This window comes from Oncorhynchus kisutch, linkage group LG14 (assembly GCF_002021735.2).
Source record: "Oncorhynchus kisutch isolate 150728-3 linkage group LG14, Okis_V2, whole genome shotgun sequence".
Lineage (NCBI taxonomy): Eukaryota > Metazoa > Chordata > Actinopteri > Salmoniformes > Salmonidae > Oncorhynchus > Oncorhynchus kisutch.
The window spans coordinates 70,537,863-70,559,478 of record NC_034187.2 but is presented as its reverse complement, the minus strand read 5'-3'; the positions used below and the strand labels follow the sequence as shown (position 1 = coordinate 70,559,478).

The 21,616-nt window shown below is 44.6% G+C and overlaps 2 protein-coding genes across 12 annotated transcripts; one reads left to right on the top strand and one right to left on the bottom strand.

The window, feature by feature from the left end:
• Window positions 1-81: 81 nt before the first annotated feature.
• Window positions 82-5,690, bottom strand: LOC109903413 (protein HGH1 homolog). Of its 2 annotated transcripts, none has more exons than XM_020500098.2 (7): window positions 5,637-5,690; window positions 4,337-5,284; window positions 3,981-4,081; window positions 3,715-3,813; window positions 2,169-2,260; window positions 1,676-1,798; window positions 82-491 (listed from the first exon to the last, which is right to left on the bottom strand). In XM_020500098.2, the coding sequence occupies exons 2-7, from the start codon at window positions 5,263-5,265 to the stop codon at window positions 306-308; spliced, it is 1,530 nt and encodes a 509-aa protein (XP_020355687.2). In that variant the 5' UTR covers window positions 5,266-5,284; window positions 5,637-5,690; the 3' UTR covers window positions 82-305. The 2 variants fall into 2 exon arrangements, with proteins under 2 accessions (XP_020355687.2, XP_031644730.1); XM_031788870.1 differs by having other exon boundaries at window positions 4,337-5,226; window positions 5,637-5,667.
• A 144-nt stretch (window positions 5,691-5,834) lies between these two features.
• On the top strand, window positions 5,835-21,616 carry LOC109904402 (ATP-dependent DNA helicase Q4). Of its 10 annotated transcripts, XM_031788866.1 has the most exons (22): window positions 5,835-5,947; window positions 6,335-6,458; window positions 6,569-6,602; window positions 6,888-6,965; window positions 7,155-7,313; window positions 7,500-9,410; window positions 9,621-9,720; window positions 9,895-10,051; window positions 10,629-10,751; window positions 13,330-13,494; window positions 13,690-13,782; window positions 13,946-14,082; window positions 14,697-14,885; window positions 15,586-15,768; window positions 16,728-16,907; window positions 17,612-17,958; window positions 18,215-18,325; window positions 18,411-18,484; window positions 18,726-18,890; window positions 19,157-19,402; window positions 19,730-19,916; window positions 21,159-21,616. In XM_031788866.1, the coding sequence occupies exons 8-14, from the start codon at window positions 10,033-10,035 to the stop codon at window positions 15,766-15,768; spliced, it is 909 nt and encodes a 302-aa protein (XP_031644726.1). In that variant the 5' UTR covers window positions 5,835-5,947; window positions 6,335-6,458; window positions 6,569-6,602; window positions 6,888-6,965; window positions 7,155-7,313; window positions 7,500-9,410; window positions 9,621-9,720; window positions 9,895-10,032; the 3' UTR covers window positions 16,728-16,907; window positions 17,612-17,958; window positions 18,215-18,325; window positions 18,411-18,484; window positions 18,726-18,890; window positions 19,157-19,402; window positions 19,730-19,916; window positions 21,159-21,616. The 10 variants fall into 10 exon arrangements, with proteins under 10 accessions (XP_031644726.1, XP_031644728.1, XP_031644725.1 ...); XM_031788868.1 differs by lacking the exon at window positions 18,411-18,484 and having other exon boundaries at window positions 18,215-18,292; XM_031788865.1 differs by lacking the exon at window positions 18,411-18,484.

The following is a 21,616-nucleotide window of genomic DNA, read 5'->3' as shown; positions in this document are numbered from 1 at the left end:
CTGCTAACCATGGACTTCTTCCATGTGCTCATTCAAGTGTGATGGAAACATTTTGGGATTCGTACAGAAAACAAAATCAAGGACATACTCCTTTCGTATTATTTTCATCGATTTAAGACTTTGTGGTGCGAAATTACATGGTGTGAAAATACAATTGGTTTCAGATTGCACACAGTCCTTCCGAGTCCTGATTTCATGCCGTTTGTTATCGTGATGTCAATCATTTTCTGTTAAATTTGAGTTAGCAGTTGGTTCCATTGTTCATCAGATGGTTTACCAGTTTAAATGTAGAAAAGACCACCTTGCTACATCATCCTCACTATGCCAGCACACTGCTGGGACTTGTCTGGATTTAACAGATCTTCTTGGTCCTTCTCCAACTGCTCCTGCTCCTTGGCATCCATGTCTTTGAGCTTCACCTCCACGTCCTCAGGAATCTCCACCTCCAACAGGTTCTCCATGTCTGGCTCTGGCTCGTCCCCGATCAGCACCTGGAAGAGACATGTGCATACACACGTGGATAAAAACACACAAAAACCCCAACTCTCAGTCGAATGCTGCCTTGGCTTTAAGATCTTCCTCTGGCTACTTTAGGTGAAAAACAGTAGAGACCAAAATATTCCAATGACATCCTCAACATTACCGCAGACTGTAATTGACAACAAATTAGCCCAAGAAATGTCCGAACGGCATCGGGACAAGCTCCAAACAATTGAAGAAAAACTTAAGTGGAAATAAAGTTGTATTTTTTGAAAGTAATATGATAAAACGTTACAGCCTTGTTATCCACAAGATTCAGCATAAAAAGCCCATTAGTCTTGGATAAATATCACGCTCGGATTTCAACGTTTTATGACAGTGATTAAAACTGGCTGGGTAGCTAAAGACTGAACTTGTGCCTCTGGACCACAGTTCAAAAGGGATCTCCGAGCTGTTATGGAGTGTATCAGGGTTTTATTTTTATGCGAGACCGAGTGACATCTTTTCCACTCGGTCGTTCCCCACTACAAGACTGCCACCGCAGTGCAGAGCAGGCACTAGGCAGGAACGGAACAGTGGAAGCTTTTTCCAGCCAATCAGAACATCCTGCCCTGCGTCCCAAATGGCATCCTATTCCCTATATAGTGTGCTACCTTTGGCCAGGGCCTATAGGACCCCATATAATGTAGGAAATAGGGTGCCATTTGGAACGTGGACTCTGTTTTCTTAAACCTGCCGATGCTGTAAATTTCAGCACTCAGAGTACTGAGATGTCATGAGATTCATTGGCGCCATAGACTGGGTTGTCTTACCAAGCACAATAAGAAGTCATGAAAAGAAAATAGTTGTTCTTCCTGAATGTAACAGTTACCAAGGTGCAATGGAGGGTAAACGCAAGTAAACGCAGTTCACGCACTTATTTCTTTCTTTCAACCTTTTGCTGAAAAATGCATTGAAAGTATAGTAAGAGTTACCTTTTTCACTGCGTCCGGATGATCATAGTAATACCCACCTTTTTCTTCTACCACTACATAACTGCCAAGGTGCCATGACGACAGCTGGGACACCCCAGCTCTGGACTGGGTTGTGAATAACACATCACCAGCAGCTCACCATGAGGTTGCTCTGTATTGATTTACTATGGTTTACCTTAGTACAAACATAACAATGTATGGAAGTTATATTCATAGTTTACCTGTATGAGCTTCTCACAAGCAGTGGCCACGTGAGGCTCCTTTTCCCAGTTGTGGAACTCCCTCATGATGGCATAGACATTCTTGGCCTTCAGAATCTGCCTACCTACTTTGGTAGCTGTCAACTGGGTGCAAAAGGGACACACGTAAAGATATGAGTATTTCCAGCAAGCAAACTTTTTTTTTGCTGTTAAAACCGTTTGGATTATACAGAGAAACAAAGCTTTACTGGTTCAGTGACACAGATGGTTAAGTGTTGGTGGAAGCATGGCATTGACTCTGGGGAGGCAGCGTAGCCTAGTGGTTAGTGTTGGACTAGTAACCGAAAGGTTGCAAGATCGAATCCCCGAGCTGACAAGGTACAAAATCTGTACTTCTGCCCCTGAACAAGGCAGTTAACCGACTGTGCCTAGGCAGTCATTGAAAATAAGAATTTGTTCTTAACTGACTTGCCTAGTTAAAAAAAAAAGAATTTAAACTCCAGGTGACACCAACCAGTATCATGGTCTCAATGAGCATCTTGCGAATGTCGGGATCCTCCTCTCTTTCCTTGTCCTCTGGTAAGTACTGGAGGTCGACGGGTAACCCTTCAATGAATAAGAACAAAGTACCATCAGTACTCGGCTATATTTTCAATGCAGGTATCTTGAAGTGCAGTAGCAATATACGGTGTCTTCGGAAAGTATTCAGACCCTTTGTTATGAGACTCAAAATTGAGCTCAGGTGCATCCTGTTTCCTTTGATCCTCCTTGAGATGTTTATACAACTTGGGAGTCCACCTGTGGTAAATTAAATGTATTGGACATGATTTGGAAAGTAGCACACCTGTTTATATAATGTCCCACAGTTGACACTGAATGTCAGAGCAAAAACCAAGCCATGAGGTCGAAGGAATTGTCCGTAGAGCTCAGAGACAGGATTGTGTCGAGGCACAGATCTGGGGAAGGGTACAAAAAAAAAATGTCTGCAGCATTGAAGGTCCCCAAGAACGCAGTTTCTGAATGTCCTTTAGTGGCCCAGCAAGAGCCCGGACTTGAACCCGATCAAACATCTCTGGAGACCTAAAAATAGCTGTGCAGTGACACTCCCCATCCAACCTGACAGAGCTTGAGAGGATGTGCAGAGAAGAATGGGAGAAACACCCCAAATACAGGTGTGCCAAGCTTGTAGTGTCATACCAAAGACTCAATGCTGTAATCGCTGCCAAAGGTGCTTCAACAAAGTACTGAGTAAAGTGTCTGAATAGTTATAACTGTGATATTTCAGTTTATTTGTAACACATTTGCTGTCATTATGGGGTATTGTGTGTAGATTGAGGAATAAAAACAATTCAATCAACTTTAGAATAAGGCTGTAACGTAGCAAAATGTGGAAAAGTCAAGCAGTCTGAATACTTTCAGAGGGCACTATATTTATGTTTAGCTAGCTAATAAATACCACATACACACACAGTATGTATTATGTTGTTTACACTCCTGAGTGTGGGCCTTGTGACGCCCACCATCTCTCTAGGAGCTTGGCTCTTCTCCGGCATCTCAGGCTACTATAAAGACTGGTTAACATTAGTATGTTCCACAAGAGTGAAACATATAAAATAGTTAGAAATCTGTTTTTGTGTTCACCGCCTTTGAACCGACGCTGAGTACAGCACAACTTCCTTAGAAGGATCTAAAACAGTTTCCATTTGGGGCCCCTCTAATCTGACTTTAGCCTGAAGCGAATTGTATCTACTCATAATGCTAAATATAATAGGGTGGTGCGCTGAAATTCCACCTGTCATCTGTACAGAACAAACACACTGCCCCCTATGGACGAGAGGGCCACTGCAGCAGACATGGTCATGTCCCAGACACAAGTCCTTTTTAATTTTTAAAAAATCATTCTGTATTTTATTGTTTTTCCAGAGACAACAGGGATATGGGAGATAGAGTAGGGGCCGGTAGATGCCTGGATTTGTGGGGGGGGGGGGGGGGGGGTCGTACATGTGCCGACTGCAGGGGGATTAAACCGCAATGTCACTCAGACAGGAACAATGATTTACCTTCATTTTCCTCGTCAGACATTTCCTCAGGCCCAGCGAGAGGCAGCAACAGGAAAGGCAGAATGTCCACCGCGTCACTCAGCAACCACTCATGATGAGCTGGGAAGAAAAAAAAAGTTTGGAGTATGCAATTGAGATCTTCCCATTGATTACAAGGTAAAAGCTCTACATATCTAGAGCATTTATCGGAAATTAATCCTACTCAATTCAACACAAAGGTTAAAACTGACTGTCGTACACCTATTAAGATTCTGTGTCTTCCCTACCATGATCAAAGCAACAATTTCTCAGAGTGCCAATGACTCCCCCTCGTCTGATCGTTGAGGCCTGGTATTGGGTGTAGGGAAGGAGCCTCTGAACTACACACCTGTGGAACATTTTAAAACACACACACACAGAGTGAGTGGTCTTCCATAGGCAACATGCTGGATGATCAGCAAAAGAAAGCACCAGGCCCATATACATTAAGCGTCTCAGGAGTGTTGCTGATCTACAATCAGTTTATCTTCTAAAATCATTTTACAGCTCTCCAGGCCTGTATAGCATTGGTGTTACTGGATTATGAGAGAAGTCAAAGACAGTCTAGCCCTGTATCTCATGAGCTAACCACCCAGCCACTGACCTCTCCTTATCCAGGATAAAGTGTCTGGTCTCAGGCAGCTGTGTGAGGTTGGAGAGGAGGGGGCCCAGGTAATGGAGCGATGCCTGCTTGTTGTAGCCCTCAGTGCAGCAGATGTCCACTATCTGCGCCAAATCTATCTCCTGCTTCTGCATAGCCTTAAACACCTCTTTACACGTCTTCACGTGCCGCGACAGGTTAGTGAGGATCGTACAGATACGGTCCGCAAACATAAATTCTGGGTCCAGAAGGTTTTTAAACAACATAGGGAGGAAGTCCGAGTCTTTGATCAGCGGTTGGTGCATGGTCTCATCAGCCGAGAGGTTGATGAGAGAGTGGTAACAGTCTTTGATCAGCGGTTGGTGCATGGTCTCGTCAGCCGAGAGGTTGATGAGAGAGTGGTAACAGTCTTTGATCAGCGGTTGGTGCATGGTCTCGTCAGCCGAGAGGTTGATGAGAGAGTGGTAACAGTCTTTGATCAGCGGTTGGTGCATGGTCTCGTCAGCCGAGAGGTTGATGAGAGAGTGGTAACAGTCTTTGATCAGCGGTTGGTGCATGGTCTCGTCAGCCGAGAGGTTGATGAGAGAGTGGTAACAGTCTTTGATCAGCGGTTGGTGCATGGTCTCGTCAGCCGAGAGGTTGATGAGAGAGTGGTAACAGTCTTTGACGATAGCGATGGAGGGGTCGGTAGTGAGGGTCACCAAGGCTTTAAGGAAGTCAGGTTTTGTCTGTAGGTAGCGACAGCCGTCCCTGTTGCCAGAGAGGCCCAGGATGTACTCAGTAGCCTGGCCCTTGACGTCTGGCCTGGTGTCCAGTGTGAGGAAGGACAGCAGCTCTTTGGCCTCTACCTCACTCAGCATGTTGGTGGTCAGTAGAAATATTGTAATCCAAATCTTAAGAAATCCCAAAGTTGACACAGGGTTACAGTTCATCACCTGTAAAGATAACTATCTACAAAGAGAGAGAGAGGAAAACGAGAAGCAATAATAGATAATGTACCTAGCTAGAACACAACATAAACATACAAGACAGTTGCGAGGTGTATCCAAAACAAGAACCCCAGCAAGCTGACACAACATAGTCAGTAAAATAAATAGTGTTAAAACTCATGCATGATCATCACTTTGAGTCATTTCGATCGTTGTAGCTAGTTAGTCGGTCGAAATTAGGATAACGTAAGCTAGGTTCGAACTCATCCACAACCACACGACTTTCTTGAATGTTAAAAATATATAAAACAAAGTACCTAAAAAAAACGATCGTGTGGTTCTGTAAAGTTGATAAAATGTTAAAGCACACTCACATCATCCTCATGCGCCTTTCCATGCTGATAAATACGTACTTCCGTATTTTTAAATGACATTTTACATCTCTAATAGGATTATGGATAACCAACATATACCCGCCCTCAAAAGTAATCCTTCCTTCTGATTGGTTGTTACTTCCTCAGCAGCCTTCCATTGGTAGATAGGTGGACGTCACTTTTACAGCGCGCTAAAATTGTGGAAATAACTGCTCGGTACAATAGTTAGCTATGTCATTTTCCTGGTGTAAGAAGCTGAATTAAACCCTTTAAGGCAGCGTTTAGGATGATTTATTATTGCCCGCAGTCAGGTAAGAAACGTCAGACTTATTTCGTTTGAGATGACGGCCTTTTGGGACTTTTTTTAACCCACTGTTGTAGCTTTAGCTCAGAGAGCCAGATGGCTAAGGCTAGATGTGTCTGCTCTCTGATTTGACGTTGTTTACATTCTCATATGTGGCTCTTGTCTGAAACCTTAGGTAGATACTACGTTCATACTGAATGCTAACAATGATTTGGAGTATTACTGTCATGAGAGCCAGCTGTTTGGATACTGCTGAAATCACTGACTTATATATTTATATAGATAACGTTACCGTTCACTTTCACACTTGCACAAACTCTCTGAACTCTAGTCTAAGATATCATATTTACAACAAATTGCTACCGGCTATAATATTATTTATTCATCATCTCAGCAAACGGATTCCTTCAAGGTCGATAATATCTGTGGAAGTGATGGCTAGATACAATGATGTCAAGATTATTTTGAAAACCTGGGAGCAGTCATTTGTTCAAGAACATCAAAGAAAGCCTAACAAGGTATCTAGCTATGTAGCTAGTTATCTATTCAATTTTTGTATCATGCATTACTCAGAGACTACAGTAACTAACATATTGTCTTTCCCACTCTGACTTGTTCTATTATTCAGGGTGATATTGAAGGAGCCCCAGAAGAGACTAAAAGTAAGTGCATATCAATAATCAACGGACTCCCTGCATTAACAGATCTCAAACACATGATCAATATATTGCTGTCCTTAGGCTTGTATTCGTTAAGGAACACTGTAGCAAAACGTTTAGCAACAGTTAAACAAAAACAAGTGTTTCTTATTGGACAAATTCAGCTAGGTCTCTCCGTTTTGGTCCGTTTACTTCTACTGAATAGGACCCAGGTATCCTCCTATAATTCATGTCAGTTACTGAAATATGTTGCTATATATTTTGTGTTTCTGCGTGTGTTCCACAAAGAATATCGAACGCTCAAGCAAGCAAATAAATGGGCACACAGACCCAACACCTACCTCACAGCCTCAATCATCTGAAAAGGTAGGTTACATTCAGTTCAGTATAATTATATTGTTATAAATCTCCTTAACTCCAGTTATAATTTATTAACTGTACTTAAAGGTGCAATTTGAGATTGGTACATACATTTTGGGATTTTTCAAATAATGATGTATACCCATTGACTGCTTTGTTGCAGATTCCCCATTTTAATATGTTTTGTCTTTGAAGGACTCAGGTTGCTGGGGCACTCAGCTGAACTGTAAGAGCATGCCGGTGGCTGCCCCCAAACTGACTCTGACAGCCAAAGAAAGGGAGTCCCTCCAAGCCTCGGCCCAGTACTTTGGCATGAAACTCAAGTCAAACCTGGACCTGGGAGCTCTAACAAAGGTACGGTCTGTGTGTGTCCAGTTCCACATGTTGTGTTTTGCAAACTCTGTAGCATAAATGTGATTTGCATAGATGAAGACTTAGTGTAAAATGCAAACATCAATTGCAAGAAATCATGAATCAGATGTGGAGAATTTGGAGCTCTGCCATTTATACATTTTTTCCTGCACTATAAACTGTTTGTAGGAGAGACCGGTTTCTCTGAAGAAGCCGTTCACTCCTCGTGGAACACCTCTGAAGTCATGGAAAGATGTCCAGAGCCCATACCCTGCAGCTGGAGCTGCAGACAGCCATACCCTACAGCTGGAGCTGCGGGCAGACAGACATACACTGGAGCTGCAGACAGCCATACCCTACAGCTGGAGCTGCAGGCAGACAGACATACCCTGCAGCTGGAGCTGCAGACAGCCATACCCTGCAGCTGGAGCTACAGACAGCCATACCCTACAGCTGGAGCTGCGGGCAGACAGACATACGCTGGAGCTGCAGACAGCCATACCCTACAGCTGGAGCTGCGGGCAGACAGTCATACCCTACAGCTGGAGCTGCGGGCAGACAGTCATACCCTACAGCTGGAGCTGCGGGCAGACAGACATACCCTACAGCTGGAGCTGCGGGCAGACAGTCATACCCTACAGCTGGAGCTGCGGGCAGACAGACATACCCTACAGCTGGAGCTGCGGGCAGACAGTCATACCCTACAGCTGGAGCTGCGGGCAAACAGACATACCCTACAGCTGGAGCTGCGGGCAGACAGTCATACCCTACAGCTGGAGCTGCGGGCAGACAGTCATACCCTACAGCTGGAACTGCGGGCAGACAGACAGACACCCTACAGCTGGAGCTGTGGGCAGACAGTCATACCCTACAGCTGGAGCTGCGGGCAGACAGTCATACCCTACAGCTGGAGCTGCGGGCAGACAGACATACCCTACAGCTGGAGCTGCGGGCAGACAGACATACCCTGCAGCTGGAGCTGCGGGCAGACAGACCTACCCTGCAGCTGGAGCTGCGGGCAGACAGACATACCCTGCAGCTGGAGCTGCGGGCAGACAGACATACCCTGTTATACCCTCTACCAAAGCCAGCCAACACACGTCAAGACCCCCTGGCCTCTCCAATGCAGACAGGGACAGAACACCCAGAGCAGCTGCCGGAGGAGCCCAGCTCAGACCTTCACCAAGAGGCTGACCTCTGTATTTGATGAGGTGGGTGACGCAGAGTAGCCGGTTGTGGTTAATTTGTCTCTTGCCGTGGAAGCGGCGATGAGTTCGCCGCACGCCAAAAGGGGAGGTGCTGGCAAGGGAGAGATCGCAGGACGTGCCGCCAGATCCTTTGTCACACCTTCCAGGCAGAACAAAGGGACAACTCTCCTGGGGGAGAGGGCTTCCAAGAGTACCATGCCACAGGATCTGCCTTCTCCTGACAGGCACCAGCCCCAGGTTGGTGGTGGCGTAACGTCTGCAACAGACCCAGCCAGTCTGTGGCCCACTGGACAACGCTCCTCATTAGGGTCTGGCTCTGGAGGAGGAGAGGATGAAGAAACCAGATCAGGTCTCAAAGGACAAGCAGAGGGCGGTATGATAGAAGAGACCGCCGTCGGCGCCACCACTGCCAAGAAATCTCGAGTGAGGGCCAGACAGGGCCCGGGAGGAGGGGATGTGGAGGAGGCAAGAGTGTTAACGCAGCCACCGCAGGCCGAAGGTGATGAGCACGGATTGGAGAAGGGTACAAAGAAAAGGGGTGGAAAAAGACAAAGGAGTCCTGACACAGATGGAGAGAACCCTGCAGGTATGGGGAAAGAGGAGTGGGTGGTGAAAAAGACAAAGGAATCCTGACACAGATGGAGAGAACCCTGCAGGCACGGGGAAAGAGGAGTGGGTGGTGAAAAAAGAGGAGATGGACAGATAAAGCCCCCCAAGCGAGGAAGAAGGCTAAGACAGGTGATGGAGACGTCAGCGATCAGGAGGATGGTGATGTCACAGAGAAGGAAGTGGTGAAGCAGAAACCAAGGGTTCCACAGGAGAACCTGCTAGGAGAGGTGGATGAGGAAGAAATCAAAGCCAGGAACAGAGGGAGCAACACTATGAGACCTAAGTGGGTTATACTCTATATTACCCTTAGACTACTAATATATTTCAACAAATAATATTATTTATATTTACAAATTGACCTATGCACTTGCAAGAGCCCCTTTAAATACATATTCCTCATTGACTGTAATTGTCATATAACTGGACCTTAATTTTACAAATGTAATTGTTTTGTATTAATGTGATTTTTCTGTTGCTCCATTCATCTATCCAGAGCCACCAAGAACTCGGACGGTAACTTTGTGAAGATCAACCTGAAAAAGAAGCCTTACGTCAAATGATACGTATGTAGGGCCGCTGGCCTACGGAAGCAGGTAAGAAAACTTTAGTAGTAATAGTAGCATTACAAAATACATACAGTACAGTTATTGATTCTCTGTTTTGAGTACAGTTGAACAGCATACTAGTTGAACAGCATAATGTCCCTGCCTAGGAAGACAGTATGTATATATGATAGCAGCATTTGTCCTGTTTTCTCTCCGTTTCAGTTGACCATGGATAAGTTCCAGCTAAAGGGGGAGAGGTTTGGAGGGCCAGACTCAAGGTTTAGAGGGGGCTTCAGCTTCGGAGGGTTCAAACGTCCAGGTGACAGCTGCTTCAAGTGTGGAGGCATAGGACACTGAGCTATGAACTGCGAGGGCAGAGGTGAGAGGACACAGGACAGTTGGGCTATGAACTGCAGAGGTGAGAGGTCACAGGACACTGGGCTATGAACTGCAAGGGCAGAGGTGAGAGGTTAGGACACTGGGCTATGAACTGCAAGGGCAGAGGTGAGAGGTCACAGGACATACAGTACACGGTCGTGTGACGACTGAAGAATGCTACACACCAACAACTCACTATGAGCCGTGGTAGCAAAATTAGCTTGTTTAGATGATTGGTTCTTCAGAAACTAGTCTCATTTACCACATAATGCTTAGCTTTACTTATCTTTAAGTTGATATATAAAGTAGTGTACTAAACGGTTTTCTTTGATGCACCTGAGGTCTGTTGAGCAAGATCAGGTGCAACATTACAGGACATTCAGATAGAAATGTATTTTGTTCAACAGATCTGATTCTCTGTCCTATACAATAGTAATTTTTGCTCTCTACATGACATTTCTGTCTGCAACATTTGGTAAGTTTCTCCCTATTGAATACATCCCTGTACCCTGTGAATGTTATATATTGACTGTTATATAACCCCTATTTAACCTTTTGTGTGCCTCTCCTGTTTCCAGTTGCAGCTCCAGTAGACAGTGCTGCTGCTGATGAGGCGTCTGCGGTTGAGGAGGAGCCCTTTGAGCTGCCAACCTTGGAGGAGGTTGCCCGGGCAACAGGAACTCTGCGTTCCGAGCCTCTGGGTATGTCATTGTCACCCTGTCTGGTGATGAGATTTACTTTAGTGAAAATGTTGAGGCAGATTCTCTCTTCAATCTCAATCAAAATATTCCCAAAATACGTACCAAATGGCACCCTATTCACTATATTGTGCACTACTTTTGACCTTAGCCCTATTGGCCCTGCTCAAAAGTAGGGCTCTGTGAAGGGGATAGGATGCTATTTGGGACACGCATACTTTGAAGCATTACAATAGGCTAAATAGACACTAACTTTGTAGAAATGTGACTGATTAGAATCCTCCCCATACACTCAGTAACTTTGTTGATCCAGTTGATATAGTTTGTTGATAAGCGAGGTTCTAACAGTGTATCTGTCAGCTGTGAGTATTTCACCCAAGTCTAACTCCCTTCAGTAGCCCAGAGCATCTGTTTCACTAGTAGAAACACAACAAATAAATAAAAACAACACACACACACTTTGGGTTACAATGGGCTGGTCCTGTGCCTGTGATGTTAAAAGCAGTCTTTTATGGTGAAGGCCTCGGGCCCTGGCACAGTGTCTACCCAGCACAACAGAGTGGAAACCATCCGTCTTTCCACTCTCTGTAATACATCTCCACTCTCCACATGTCTGAACGCAGGCCCCAGACATCCCAACTGGAGATAAAACCACAACTCCAAACTCAAGCGGCTATTTAGTTTTGCTGGATACAGTCTGTACTGTAAGGCATCGGAGCCCGCAAGATGTGTCTAGCATGGACTTAAGGGGGAAAAATGTCACTGGTAAGACCAATCACGTAGGGTCCCCACGGAACGCTCAACACTCATTTTCATAGCACGCAATGTGTCCCAAATGGCACCCTGTTCCCTATATAGTGCACTACTTGTGACCAGGAAACCCATAGAGCTCTGGTCAGAAGTAGTGCACAATGTAGGGAATAGGGTGCCATTTGGGAAGCACATAGAGTGAAATGCAGCCCCACACACAGACGATGTCCAGCAAACGTTGGAGTGATTGTGCAGGCAGAAACAGAGGCCCCTCTAAACCAAGACGGAACAGGCAGACCTACAGTTTAAAACTAGATGAGCATAACAGCTCCTCCACTGTCTGGCAAAGCAATGATGTCATGCTACTAAACTAACCTGCATGCCAAAAGGTCAAAGAGCTCATGCTTGCCCCCCTGCAATTCTCTCACTCCGGTTACTTCCTCCCAGTTCCCTGCCCATAACAACAACTGATTTAGGCTCAGTTTCTCCCGACTCCAATACAAACCTCAGTCATAACAAACTCGACACCAAAGCTGACCCCTAGACCAGTGGTGGAATTAGGTCATTACAGCTCTGTACGTGAGGTCCCTCTCTCGATGGATATGTCCCAAATGACACCCTATTCCCTTTACAGTTCACCCTATTCTCTTTATAGTACACCCTATTCCCTTTACAGTGCACCCTATTCTCTTTACAGTGCACCCTATTCTCTTTACAGTGCACCCTATTCCCTTTACAGTGCACCCTATTCCCTTTACAGTGCACCCTATTCCCTTTACAGTGCACCCTATTCCCTTTACAGTGCACCCTATTCCCTTTATAGTACACCCTATTCTCTTTACAGTGCACCCTATTCTCTTTACAGTGCACCCTATTCCCTTTATAGGGCACCCTATTACCTGTGTAGTACACTTTATTCTCTTTATAGTGCACTCTATTCTCTTTATAGTACACTTTATTCTCTTTATAGTGCACCCTATTCTCTTTATATTACACCCCATTCCCAGTGTAGTACACTTTATTCTCTTTATAGTGCACTCTATTCTCTTTATATTACACCCCATTCCCAGTGTAGTACACTTTATTCTCTTTATAGTGCACCCTATTCTCTTTATATTACACCCTATTCCCAGTGTAGTACACTTTATTCTCTTTATATTACACCCTATTCTCTTTATATTACACCCCATTCCCAGTGTAGTACACTTTATTCTCTTTATAGTGCACCCTATTCTCTTTATATTACACCCCATTCCCAGTGTAGTACACTTTATTGTCTTTATAGTGCACCCTATTCTCTTTATATTACACCCCATTCCCAGTGTAGTACACTTTATTATCTTTATAGTGCACTCTATTCTCTTTATAGTACACTTTATTCTCTTTATATTACACCCTATTCCCTTCATAGTACACCCTGTTCCCTTCATAGGTACACCCTGTTCCCTGTATAGTACAACCTGTTCCCTTCATAGTACACCCTGTTCCCTTCATAGGTACACCCTGTTCCCTGTATAGTACACCCTGTTCCCTGTATAGTACACCCTGTTCCCTGTATAGTACACCCTGTTCCCTGTATAGTACACCCTGTTCCCTGTATAGTACACCCTGTTCCCTGTATAGTACACCCTGTTCCCTGTGTAGTACACCCTGTTCCCTGTATGGTACACCCTGTTCCCTGTATAGTACACCCTGTTCCCTGTGTAGTACACCCTGTTCCCTGTATGGTACACCCTGTTCCCTGTGTAGTACTCCCTATTATTTTTATAATTGTAAAATCAAGGGGATAGGGTAACATTTGGGACGTAACCTGTCTATCTCTGTTACACAGTGGCACCCCCCAGTGTTAAAGAGGAGAATGAGTGTCAGGGAGAGAAGCAGCAGGAGGATGGTGATGAGGTCTTGTTGAATGTGATCAGGCCAGACTACAAACGCCCTCCTTCTCCGCCCCCCATGCAGCCCCTCTACCCCCTAGGGGAGGACGACAAAGTACAAGGTACCCAGTTTTTTTGTTTGTTTGTTGTAAATACAATTATTCAATTAATTGTTTCTAGGCCTAGTATCTGTAAAGCACAACTGCTTATGTAAAAATAGCTTTATAAAATACATTTGATTTAGTTGATTGATTCAGCGAATCAAATAACTAGTACAGTAGGGTTTATATACCTATTTTCTTACTTTGTTTCTGCAGTGGCGCGTTCTGAAGTTTCTGAAGCACTCAAAGACTTTGGGTACAAGTCTTTCAGACCAGGGCACGAACAGGCCATCATGAGAATTCTATCAGGTATGCAGGTAGAGGGTAAAACACAGTGAACAGAATTATACAGTACTTAATTTACTACCTCGGTAAATTGGTATTGTCGAGATCGAACAAGTGGTCGCTTCCTCACATGCAGATTTGTGTTTGTTACAAGCATGATGCTCACTTTGTGTGTGTGTCCCTCCAGGTCTGTCCACTCTAGTGGTGCTCTCCACAGGCATGGGGAAGTCTCTGTGCTACCAGCTGCCTGCCTACCTCTATGTCCAGAGGTCCAACAGTATCTCTCTGGTGGTATCACCACTGGTATCTCTTATGGACGATCAGGTAACATATCTGTCCCCTAGTTATACAACACATTATTGATACGGACACTGTCTTGTGAATGTCTCAATAAAGGTCATTGGATGAAATACTGACAGTCAATTATTTTGTCTCCTTAGCTATCTAGACTCCCATCCAAACTGAAAGCAGCTGCTATTCACTCCAATATGTCTAAAATACAGAGGGTGGCAACCATTGAATAGGTACTGACATCCGATTACAATCTGCCTAGTTAAACTATGCTCTATCTAGTCCTAAACATTGACATCCTCTCTATTTTTGCATAACATTTATATATTTCAGACTTGAACTGAATTAAATATGCCACACGCTTTTATCCAAACTGACTTAGTTAATCTTGCTCTACCATACCAACTGAGCTGTTTATCATGTTGATCTGGCATTAGGGTTCTATATCTCTCAGTGATGTCTTTTTGCTCATGTATAACCGGTCTGTGTCATCTGTCTGTGTCATCTGTCTGTGTGATGCCATGAAGCTGCTACTACAATGGTGTCAGTCATATTTGCATTGATGTTGGTGGTGATTTTCATGACAATAACGTTTCCTGATTTGATTGTATATGCTTTGGGTATCTCTGTCTGTGTGTTCCCTCCAGGTTAAGGCAGGTGAGGTCCTTTTCCTGCTCCTGTCCCCTGAGGCGTTGGTAGGTGGAGGTCACTCTGGCTTTGGCTGTCTGCCCCCAGCTGACCAGCTCCCCCGGGTGGCCTTTGCCTGTATTGACGAGGCCCACTGTGTCTCAGAGTGGTCCCACAACTTCAGGCCCTGCTACCTGCGTCTCTGCAAGGTGAGATCTGGTCATTGACCACCCAATATATGATAAACAGCAACTGTCAAGTAAGTGTCAGATCAGAGAAGAGCAGAAGCTCTGTTCTTTCCACTTAGTTTCCATGTCTGCAAATGAACCATTGTAACTCACTGTCATGAATCTCTAAAACCACTCTCAACTCACAAAACAAGTGAACCATTGTAACTCACTGTCAGGAATCTCTAAAACCACTTTCAACTCACAAAACAAGTGAACCATTGTAACTCACTGTCAGGAATCTCTAAAACCACTCAACTCAAAAAACAAGCAAAACCAAAGATTTTTGGTAGGAGCAAATGATATGTCATCTCTTCTCTCATATATAGAACCGCCAATGGCCTCTTTGTATAAAACATTTAAAACAACTCATTTAAAATGAATATAATAACTCAATGTTTTTTAAGTCCTTTCCTAAATTAGGAGCATGTCTCTTACCATTATAGCTGTACATGGTTACACACATACAGTAAATGCCATTCTTCCCCTCAGTGTTAAAGTGCCCTCTTAGTGTATGTTCAGTCTCCTAGGTGTTGAGGGACCGTCCAGGTCATCTACACACCACTAGACGATATTAGCCTGCTGAGCTAAAGCCTAGGCATTACTGTAGCTCAAGGAGCTAACGCCAGTCTTCAGCTCTCAGGTAGGTTTTTAACTGAACCACCTCTGTTCCATCTCCTAGGTGTTGAGGGACCCTCTGGGCGTGCGTTGCCTGCTGGGTCTGACTGCCCCCGCCACCCTGTCCACAGCCTTGGACATCGCTCAACACCTGGACATCACTGACCAGGACGGTATCGCTGTCCGCTCGGCCGCCGTGCCTGACAACCTGCAGCTGTCTGTCTCCATGGACCGAGACAAGGACTAGGTTGGATAGCAACGTGCACACACACACACACACACACACACGCATACGATTGAGGTTAGCGGTTAGCGGTGTTGACATGCAAATACTCGTAATCGTATCCATAAATTGACAGTTGATAGGCAGATCAAATGATACTTGTAATTGTAAAAAAAATAAGTGTTTTAATATTCCTAAATAGATGTTGGCAAAATACCTCCCTGTACATTCTCACTGCAAAAAAGCTGCAGATTAGTAGCAGCGAGCGGAGGGGTGTGTGTCTGTCCTCAACTTCCAGCGGGCAGCCAAGTTTGCTGTTACTTAGTCAGAATGCTTGCCAATGTTTCATATTTTTTCCCTAGCCTTGGCCCACTTGTTAGATATTATGCTCATTGATATATTGATAGCAAACCGCCCTTACGGTGTGATTAATCATAGTGGGTGGCAGCAGCAATCTAAATGATCAGACCAGAAACATGATTCTTAATTTTCTAAATCGTTCAGTGGGGTCTTTCTCATGATCATGTGAAATTATGAAGTGAGTGAACGGGGAAATACAGCGAACTCCTGACTTGGAACTCTGTCAGAAACTTGTGCATCTTTCTAGAGTGCTGACTTTACAACCTGAAAATCACTGACATCATGGTTTTCCCGAGCTCCCAATTGTCTTGAAAGCACCAAGACATGCCAGTTCCCCATACCACGGTAACCTCCCACCTTTTAAAGGGGAAGCTAAAAATGTGTCTCACCTAAGTGACTCAAATGTTTGAGAATACATTGTGCTTGATTGAGCATGGAACACTCCAAAAACCTTTTATTCATTAACTTTTTGTCATTTCTTATCATAAAAACACTCTTCCTCAAATACTTTCATTCTGCTCCTAAATGTCTTTGTGTGCTCTTACATTTTTCAACTTAAAAAAAATAAAGCCCTGAGTATTTGAACCCAGGTTTGATGCTGCGTGTGCCTTTCCCCTGTCCAGGCCCTGGTGTCTGCTGAAGGGAGAGAGGTTCAGGTCTCTGGAGTCCGTCATCGTCTACTGCACCAGAAGAGACGAGGCGACCCGTATATCTGCCCTGCTCAGGACCTGCCTCCAGGGGGTGCTGTTGCCAGCCAGGAGGAAGATGACAACCCTATAGGGAAGAAGAAGAAAGCTTTGTGGGTACCTATCGATTTGCGTTTGGCTTGATGACAATAGGAGATTAGGAGTTTTGAAGCACTTCTACTATGAGACGCTTTGTTGAATACGGGCCCTGACCTCTCTCTGCTGTGTTTCTCCATCTACACTCATTATATGAACCCTAATTAAAGGTCCACTGAAACCTGATTTATTTATTTTATTTTGCCACCTGTGTTTCATATATATTTCCACACTATGAGGTTGGAATACTTCTGTGAAATTGTGATGATAATGCCCTTTTTAGTATAAGAGCTGTTTGGAAAAAAAACACCTGCAATTTCAGCCTGTTTTGGTGGGATGGAGTTTTGGCCTGCCTGGTGACGTCACCAAATTAGTTAACCGACCAATAAGAGAGTTCCAAACCTCTCTGCCAAGAGCTCGTTTTCCGTTTTTCCCTACCCACTCAGACTAGCTCAATTCTTCCTTGAGAAATTGCATTCACAGCAAGGTACTTAATTGTTACCCATAAATGATTAGATATTAAAATTAAAAGGGCTGCATTGGATCTATAAGACATTAAAAAAAGCAAGACTTGATTTAGAATTCATGTCAAAATGTTTATTTGAACAAGTTTTATTGCACCATAGAATGAAATAGAATTCCTTCATTGTAATGTAATTTGTCTCTGTGTAGGACATAAACCAAGCATATCTTTTTGAGGAGTTGTTTCTTTCACGTTGTCTTAGGCTCTGGAGGAGGTTGACGACTCCGAAATGGTGGAACTGATGGACACCTGTGATGAGACCTCTGCTGCAGCACCAGAACAAACAAAGGAGACTAGTCAAAACACCCCCTTTGAGCAGTTGGAACAGGCCAAAGTCCCTACTGAGGACAAGGATGTACCAACTCTTCAACCATCAGAGGGGAAGCAGAAAGAACCACCAGAGTTGAGTGTTCCACTTCCCCGGAGAGGGGATGGCGAACAGGAAGAGGAGGAGGGGCCAGGGGCAGGTGATGATTGGCCCATGACTAGGGTGTGAGAGGGCCATCCCTATGCAGGACACTGTGGAAGCCCTGGACATCACTGAGGAAGGTGAGTACCTCACTATACCTAACACAGGACAGGTGAAATGTCTTGTCTGTTGTTTAATTCAATAAAACGGCCAATTGTGTCACTCAGATAATTGATTCAAGGATCAGAAAACAGTAAATATGTAATTAGAATGAAATCCCAGTTTAATGTATATTTTTCTGTCAAGACCAGTGCCCTTCAGACATCAGAGTAACAATGTAACTTGTAAGTCATTGTAAGTCAAAGACGGTCCCCTCTGTCTCTGTGTGTCTGTCAGGTTTGGAGACTCTGCTGTGCTACCTGGAGCTGCACTGTCAGCAGGGGGTAGAGCTGCTCCACCCCACCCTCTCCACCTGTAAGATGGTCAGCTCTGCAAACTCACCTAGATGTAGGGCAACATCACAACACCCGGCTCATGTTCATTCATTAGGGCACACCGTATATATTTATTTTTAAACTGTGTGCATTTTCAGTTTGCAGAACCTCGACAAGTACTGCAAACTCACTCCGAACACCTGGCCAGTCTGTTACAGTAGACTGTTTACCTGTAAGAAACAAAGTCGTGTTGGATAGGTTGTGTTTGTGTATAGTATGTAGGTGTGTATTATTTGCTCATGTGACGTTTTTGTGGTCAAGTAAAGTCAGGTACGTTTGTCATGTGGTTTGTTATTTTCATGTTCAGGCAATAGATTACTAATGTTCACCAGGTGCTTCAACCGCTTTGCTGTAGATAAGTAATGTTTATGGTGAGGGGTGTTGATGATTGGTGTGTGCCGTCTGATTGGCAGCTGCCCACCTGTTGCCGTGGTGTTGGCCCGGAAATGGATGGCAGGGGAGGGAGTGGAGGCTTGTGATTCACTGGGCTTTGACGTGGTGGAGGTGGCAGACACTATGGGCTGGCAGCTGGGTCTGGTGAAGAGAGGTCTCAGACAACTACAATGGGCCACAAACGGGTGTGTGTGTGTGTGTTTTCTATAGTTGAAAAAATGCAATTTACAGTGGAGCATAGTCAAAAATGTGTATCACACACAATTGTGTGCACTGGTTATTACAATGTGTGTTAATAAACCATAGTGAGTCACATTCTGCCTGAATGAGTGTTACGTTTGGATAAAAATCCATTCAAGATAAATAATTATACGTCTATCTCCGTATCATATATATCCTGTCTTGTGGAGTTGTCCAACCTGTCCTTCATAGGGTATATCCTGTCTTCCAGGAGTCTTGGTGGAGTTGTCCAACCTGTCCTTCATAGGGTATATCCTGTCTTCCAGGAGTCTTGGTGGAGTTGTCCAACCTGTCCTTCATAGGGTATATCCTGTCTTCCAGGAGTCTTGGTGGAGTTGTCCAACCTGTCCTTCATAGGGTATATCCTGTCTTCCAGGAGTCTTGGTGGAGTTGTCCAACCTGTCCTTCTATTTTCGTTCCTACGGTGACTTGACCCCGGACGAGATGGACCGAGTGTGTGAGTTCCTGCATGGCAGAGTGGTGGCCCAGAAGAGCACCAAGCTGTACCAGCTCAAAGCCTGCACTATATACCACTATTAAGAACTCTAACCAGCACTAGGCTACACAAATATAGCACCAAATTGTATCATAGAGCATCTAAAAGGTACTGAAGAGGCTCCTGGTTACCAGAGTTACATGGTCTGATAGGCCTGTTATTGTAGCTGTTAACCCGATGGTGCTTGGAGTATGTTTAAAGACATTGATATTTCTAGATCAGTTTATGCAACTGTGCATCTTTTGGATGATGTGTTTATTACTCTTTTTGCATTGTGTTTTTGATAAGGTCACACTGTATGCCGCTCTGCAGTGTCTCATACAAGAGCTGCACTTTCTGCACGGACGAGCGGCAAAGCCTGAAGCAGCAAGGGCTTCTGGGGGATTACTTTGACAAGAGGAGAGACCTGGACCTGAGCAGGAAGTTCCAGGAAGAGAAGGATGGAGAGGATGAGGAGGTGTTGATGAAATGCAAGGTTTGTTTCTCATAACATTCCGTGATGTTTTTTACTGGCTGTAAGTGAAGCTAATGCCTTGATCTAATACTAAACTTAAAGAAGTACCCTTTCAACTGAAAAATATATGGCACATGGAAACCAAACGAGGGGGGTATATGGTGATAGGAGGGATTGGCTGAGGGGTGGGATTACAGAGTTGAGGTCTATGGTGATAGGTGGGATGTGCTGAGAGTGGCTGAGGGGTGGGATTAAAGAGCTGAGGTCTATGGTGATAGATGGGATGGGCTAAGAGTGGCTGAGGGGTGGGATTACAGAGTTGAGGTCTATGGTGATAGGTGGGATGTGCTGAGAGTGGCTGAGGGGTGGGATTAAAGAGCTGAGGTCTATGGTGATAGGTGGGATGGGCTGAGAGTGGCTGAGGGGTGGGATTACAGAGCTGAGGTCTATGGTGGTAGTTGTGATGGGCTGAGAGTGGCTGAGGGGTGGGATTACAGAGTTGAGGTCTATGGTGGTAGTTGTGATGGTCTGAGAGTGGCTGAGGGGTGGGATTACAGAGCTGAGGTCTGGTGATAGGTGGGATGGGCTGAGAGGGGCTGAGGGGTGGGATTACAGAGCTGGTGTCTATGGTGATAGTTGTGATGGGCTGAGAGTGGCTGAGGGGTGGGATTACAGAGCTGAGGCCTATGGTGATAGGTGGGATGGGCTGAGAGTGGCTGAGGGGTGGGATTACAGAGCTGAGGTCTATGGTGATAGGTGGGATGGGCTGAGGGGTGGGATTACAGAGCTGAGGTCTATGGTGATAGGTGGGATGGGCTGAGAGGTGGGATTACAGAGCTGAGGTCTATGGTGATAGGTGGGATGGGCTGAGAGGGGCTGAGGGGTGGGATTACAGAGCTGAGGTCTATGGTGATAGGTGGGATGGCCTGAGGGGTGGGATTACAGAGTTTTATGTTTGGTAATGTATTATTGTTATGTGATTGCTGTATATAAGTACTGTGTATGTAAAATGTATGTATATGTAGCAGAAAATTTGAAGAGGGGTGTCGGTGGAGGGGTTAATAAAAAAATTGAAAATGAAAATGTTTTAACCCGATAATAACCTAATAGAGATCAATCTGGGCCATCGCATTTTTAGAGTAACGTAGTTAGTTTAGAATATTTTGAACACTTTATATTGTATATCCTCTACTTTAAATTAGTTTATTATAGACTTTTTTTATGATGTATAATTGTTTTGTTTTTACTGTATCTATACCACAGAAGGCTGATGAGGGGAGGATGGCTCATTTGTTTTTACTGTATCTATACCACAGAAGGCTGATGAGGGGAGGACGGCTCATTTCTTTTTACTGTATCTATACCACAGAAGGCTGATGAGGGGAGGACGGCTCATTTGTTTTTACTGTGTCTATACCACAGAAGGCTGATGAGGGGAGGATGGCTCATTTGTTTTTACTGTATCTATACCACAGAAGGCTGATGAGGGGAGGACGGCTCATTTGTTTTTACTGTATCTATACCACAGAAGGCTGATGAGGGGAGGACGGCTCATTTGTTTTTACTGTATCTATACCACAGAAGGCTGATGAGGGGAGGACGGCTCATTTTAATGGGAACCACGTGTTTGATTTACAGTGCATTCAGAAAGTATTCAGACTTTTTCCACATTTTGATATATTACAGCCTTATTGTAAAATGGATGAAATAAGACATTTTCC

What these genes read in the sequence shown, in the direction of transcription:
- LOC109903413 (XM_020500098.2), bottom strand. Translation starts at nt 5,265, where the DNA reads ATGAACTGTAACCCTGTGTCAACTTTGGGATTTCTTAAGATTTGGATT. An exon ending in TTTATCCTGGATAAGGAGAG is followed by an intron (nt 4,082 to 4,336) that starts GTCAGTGGCTGG and finishes AATGTTCCACAG; the next exon opens with GTGTGTAGTTCAGAGGCTCC. An exon ending in AAATTGTTGCTTTGATCATG is followed by an intron (nt 3,814 to 3,980) that starts GTAGGGAAGACA and finishes TTTTCTTCCCAG; the next exon opens with CTCATCATGAGTGGTTGCTG.
- LOC109904402 (XM_020501647.2), top strand. Translation starts at nt 7,194, where the DNA reads ATGCCGGTGGCTGCCCCCAAACTGACTCTGACAGCCAAAGAAAGGGAG. An exon ending in ACCTGGGAGCTCTAACAAAG is followed by an intron (nt 7,314 to 7,499) that starts GTACGGTCTGTG and finishes AACTGTTTGTAG; the next exon opens with GAGAGACCGGTTTCTCTGAA.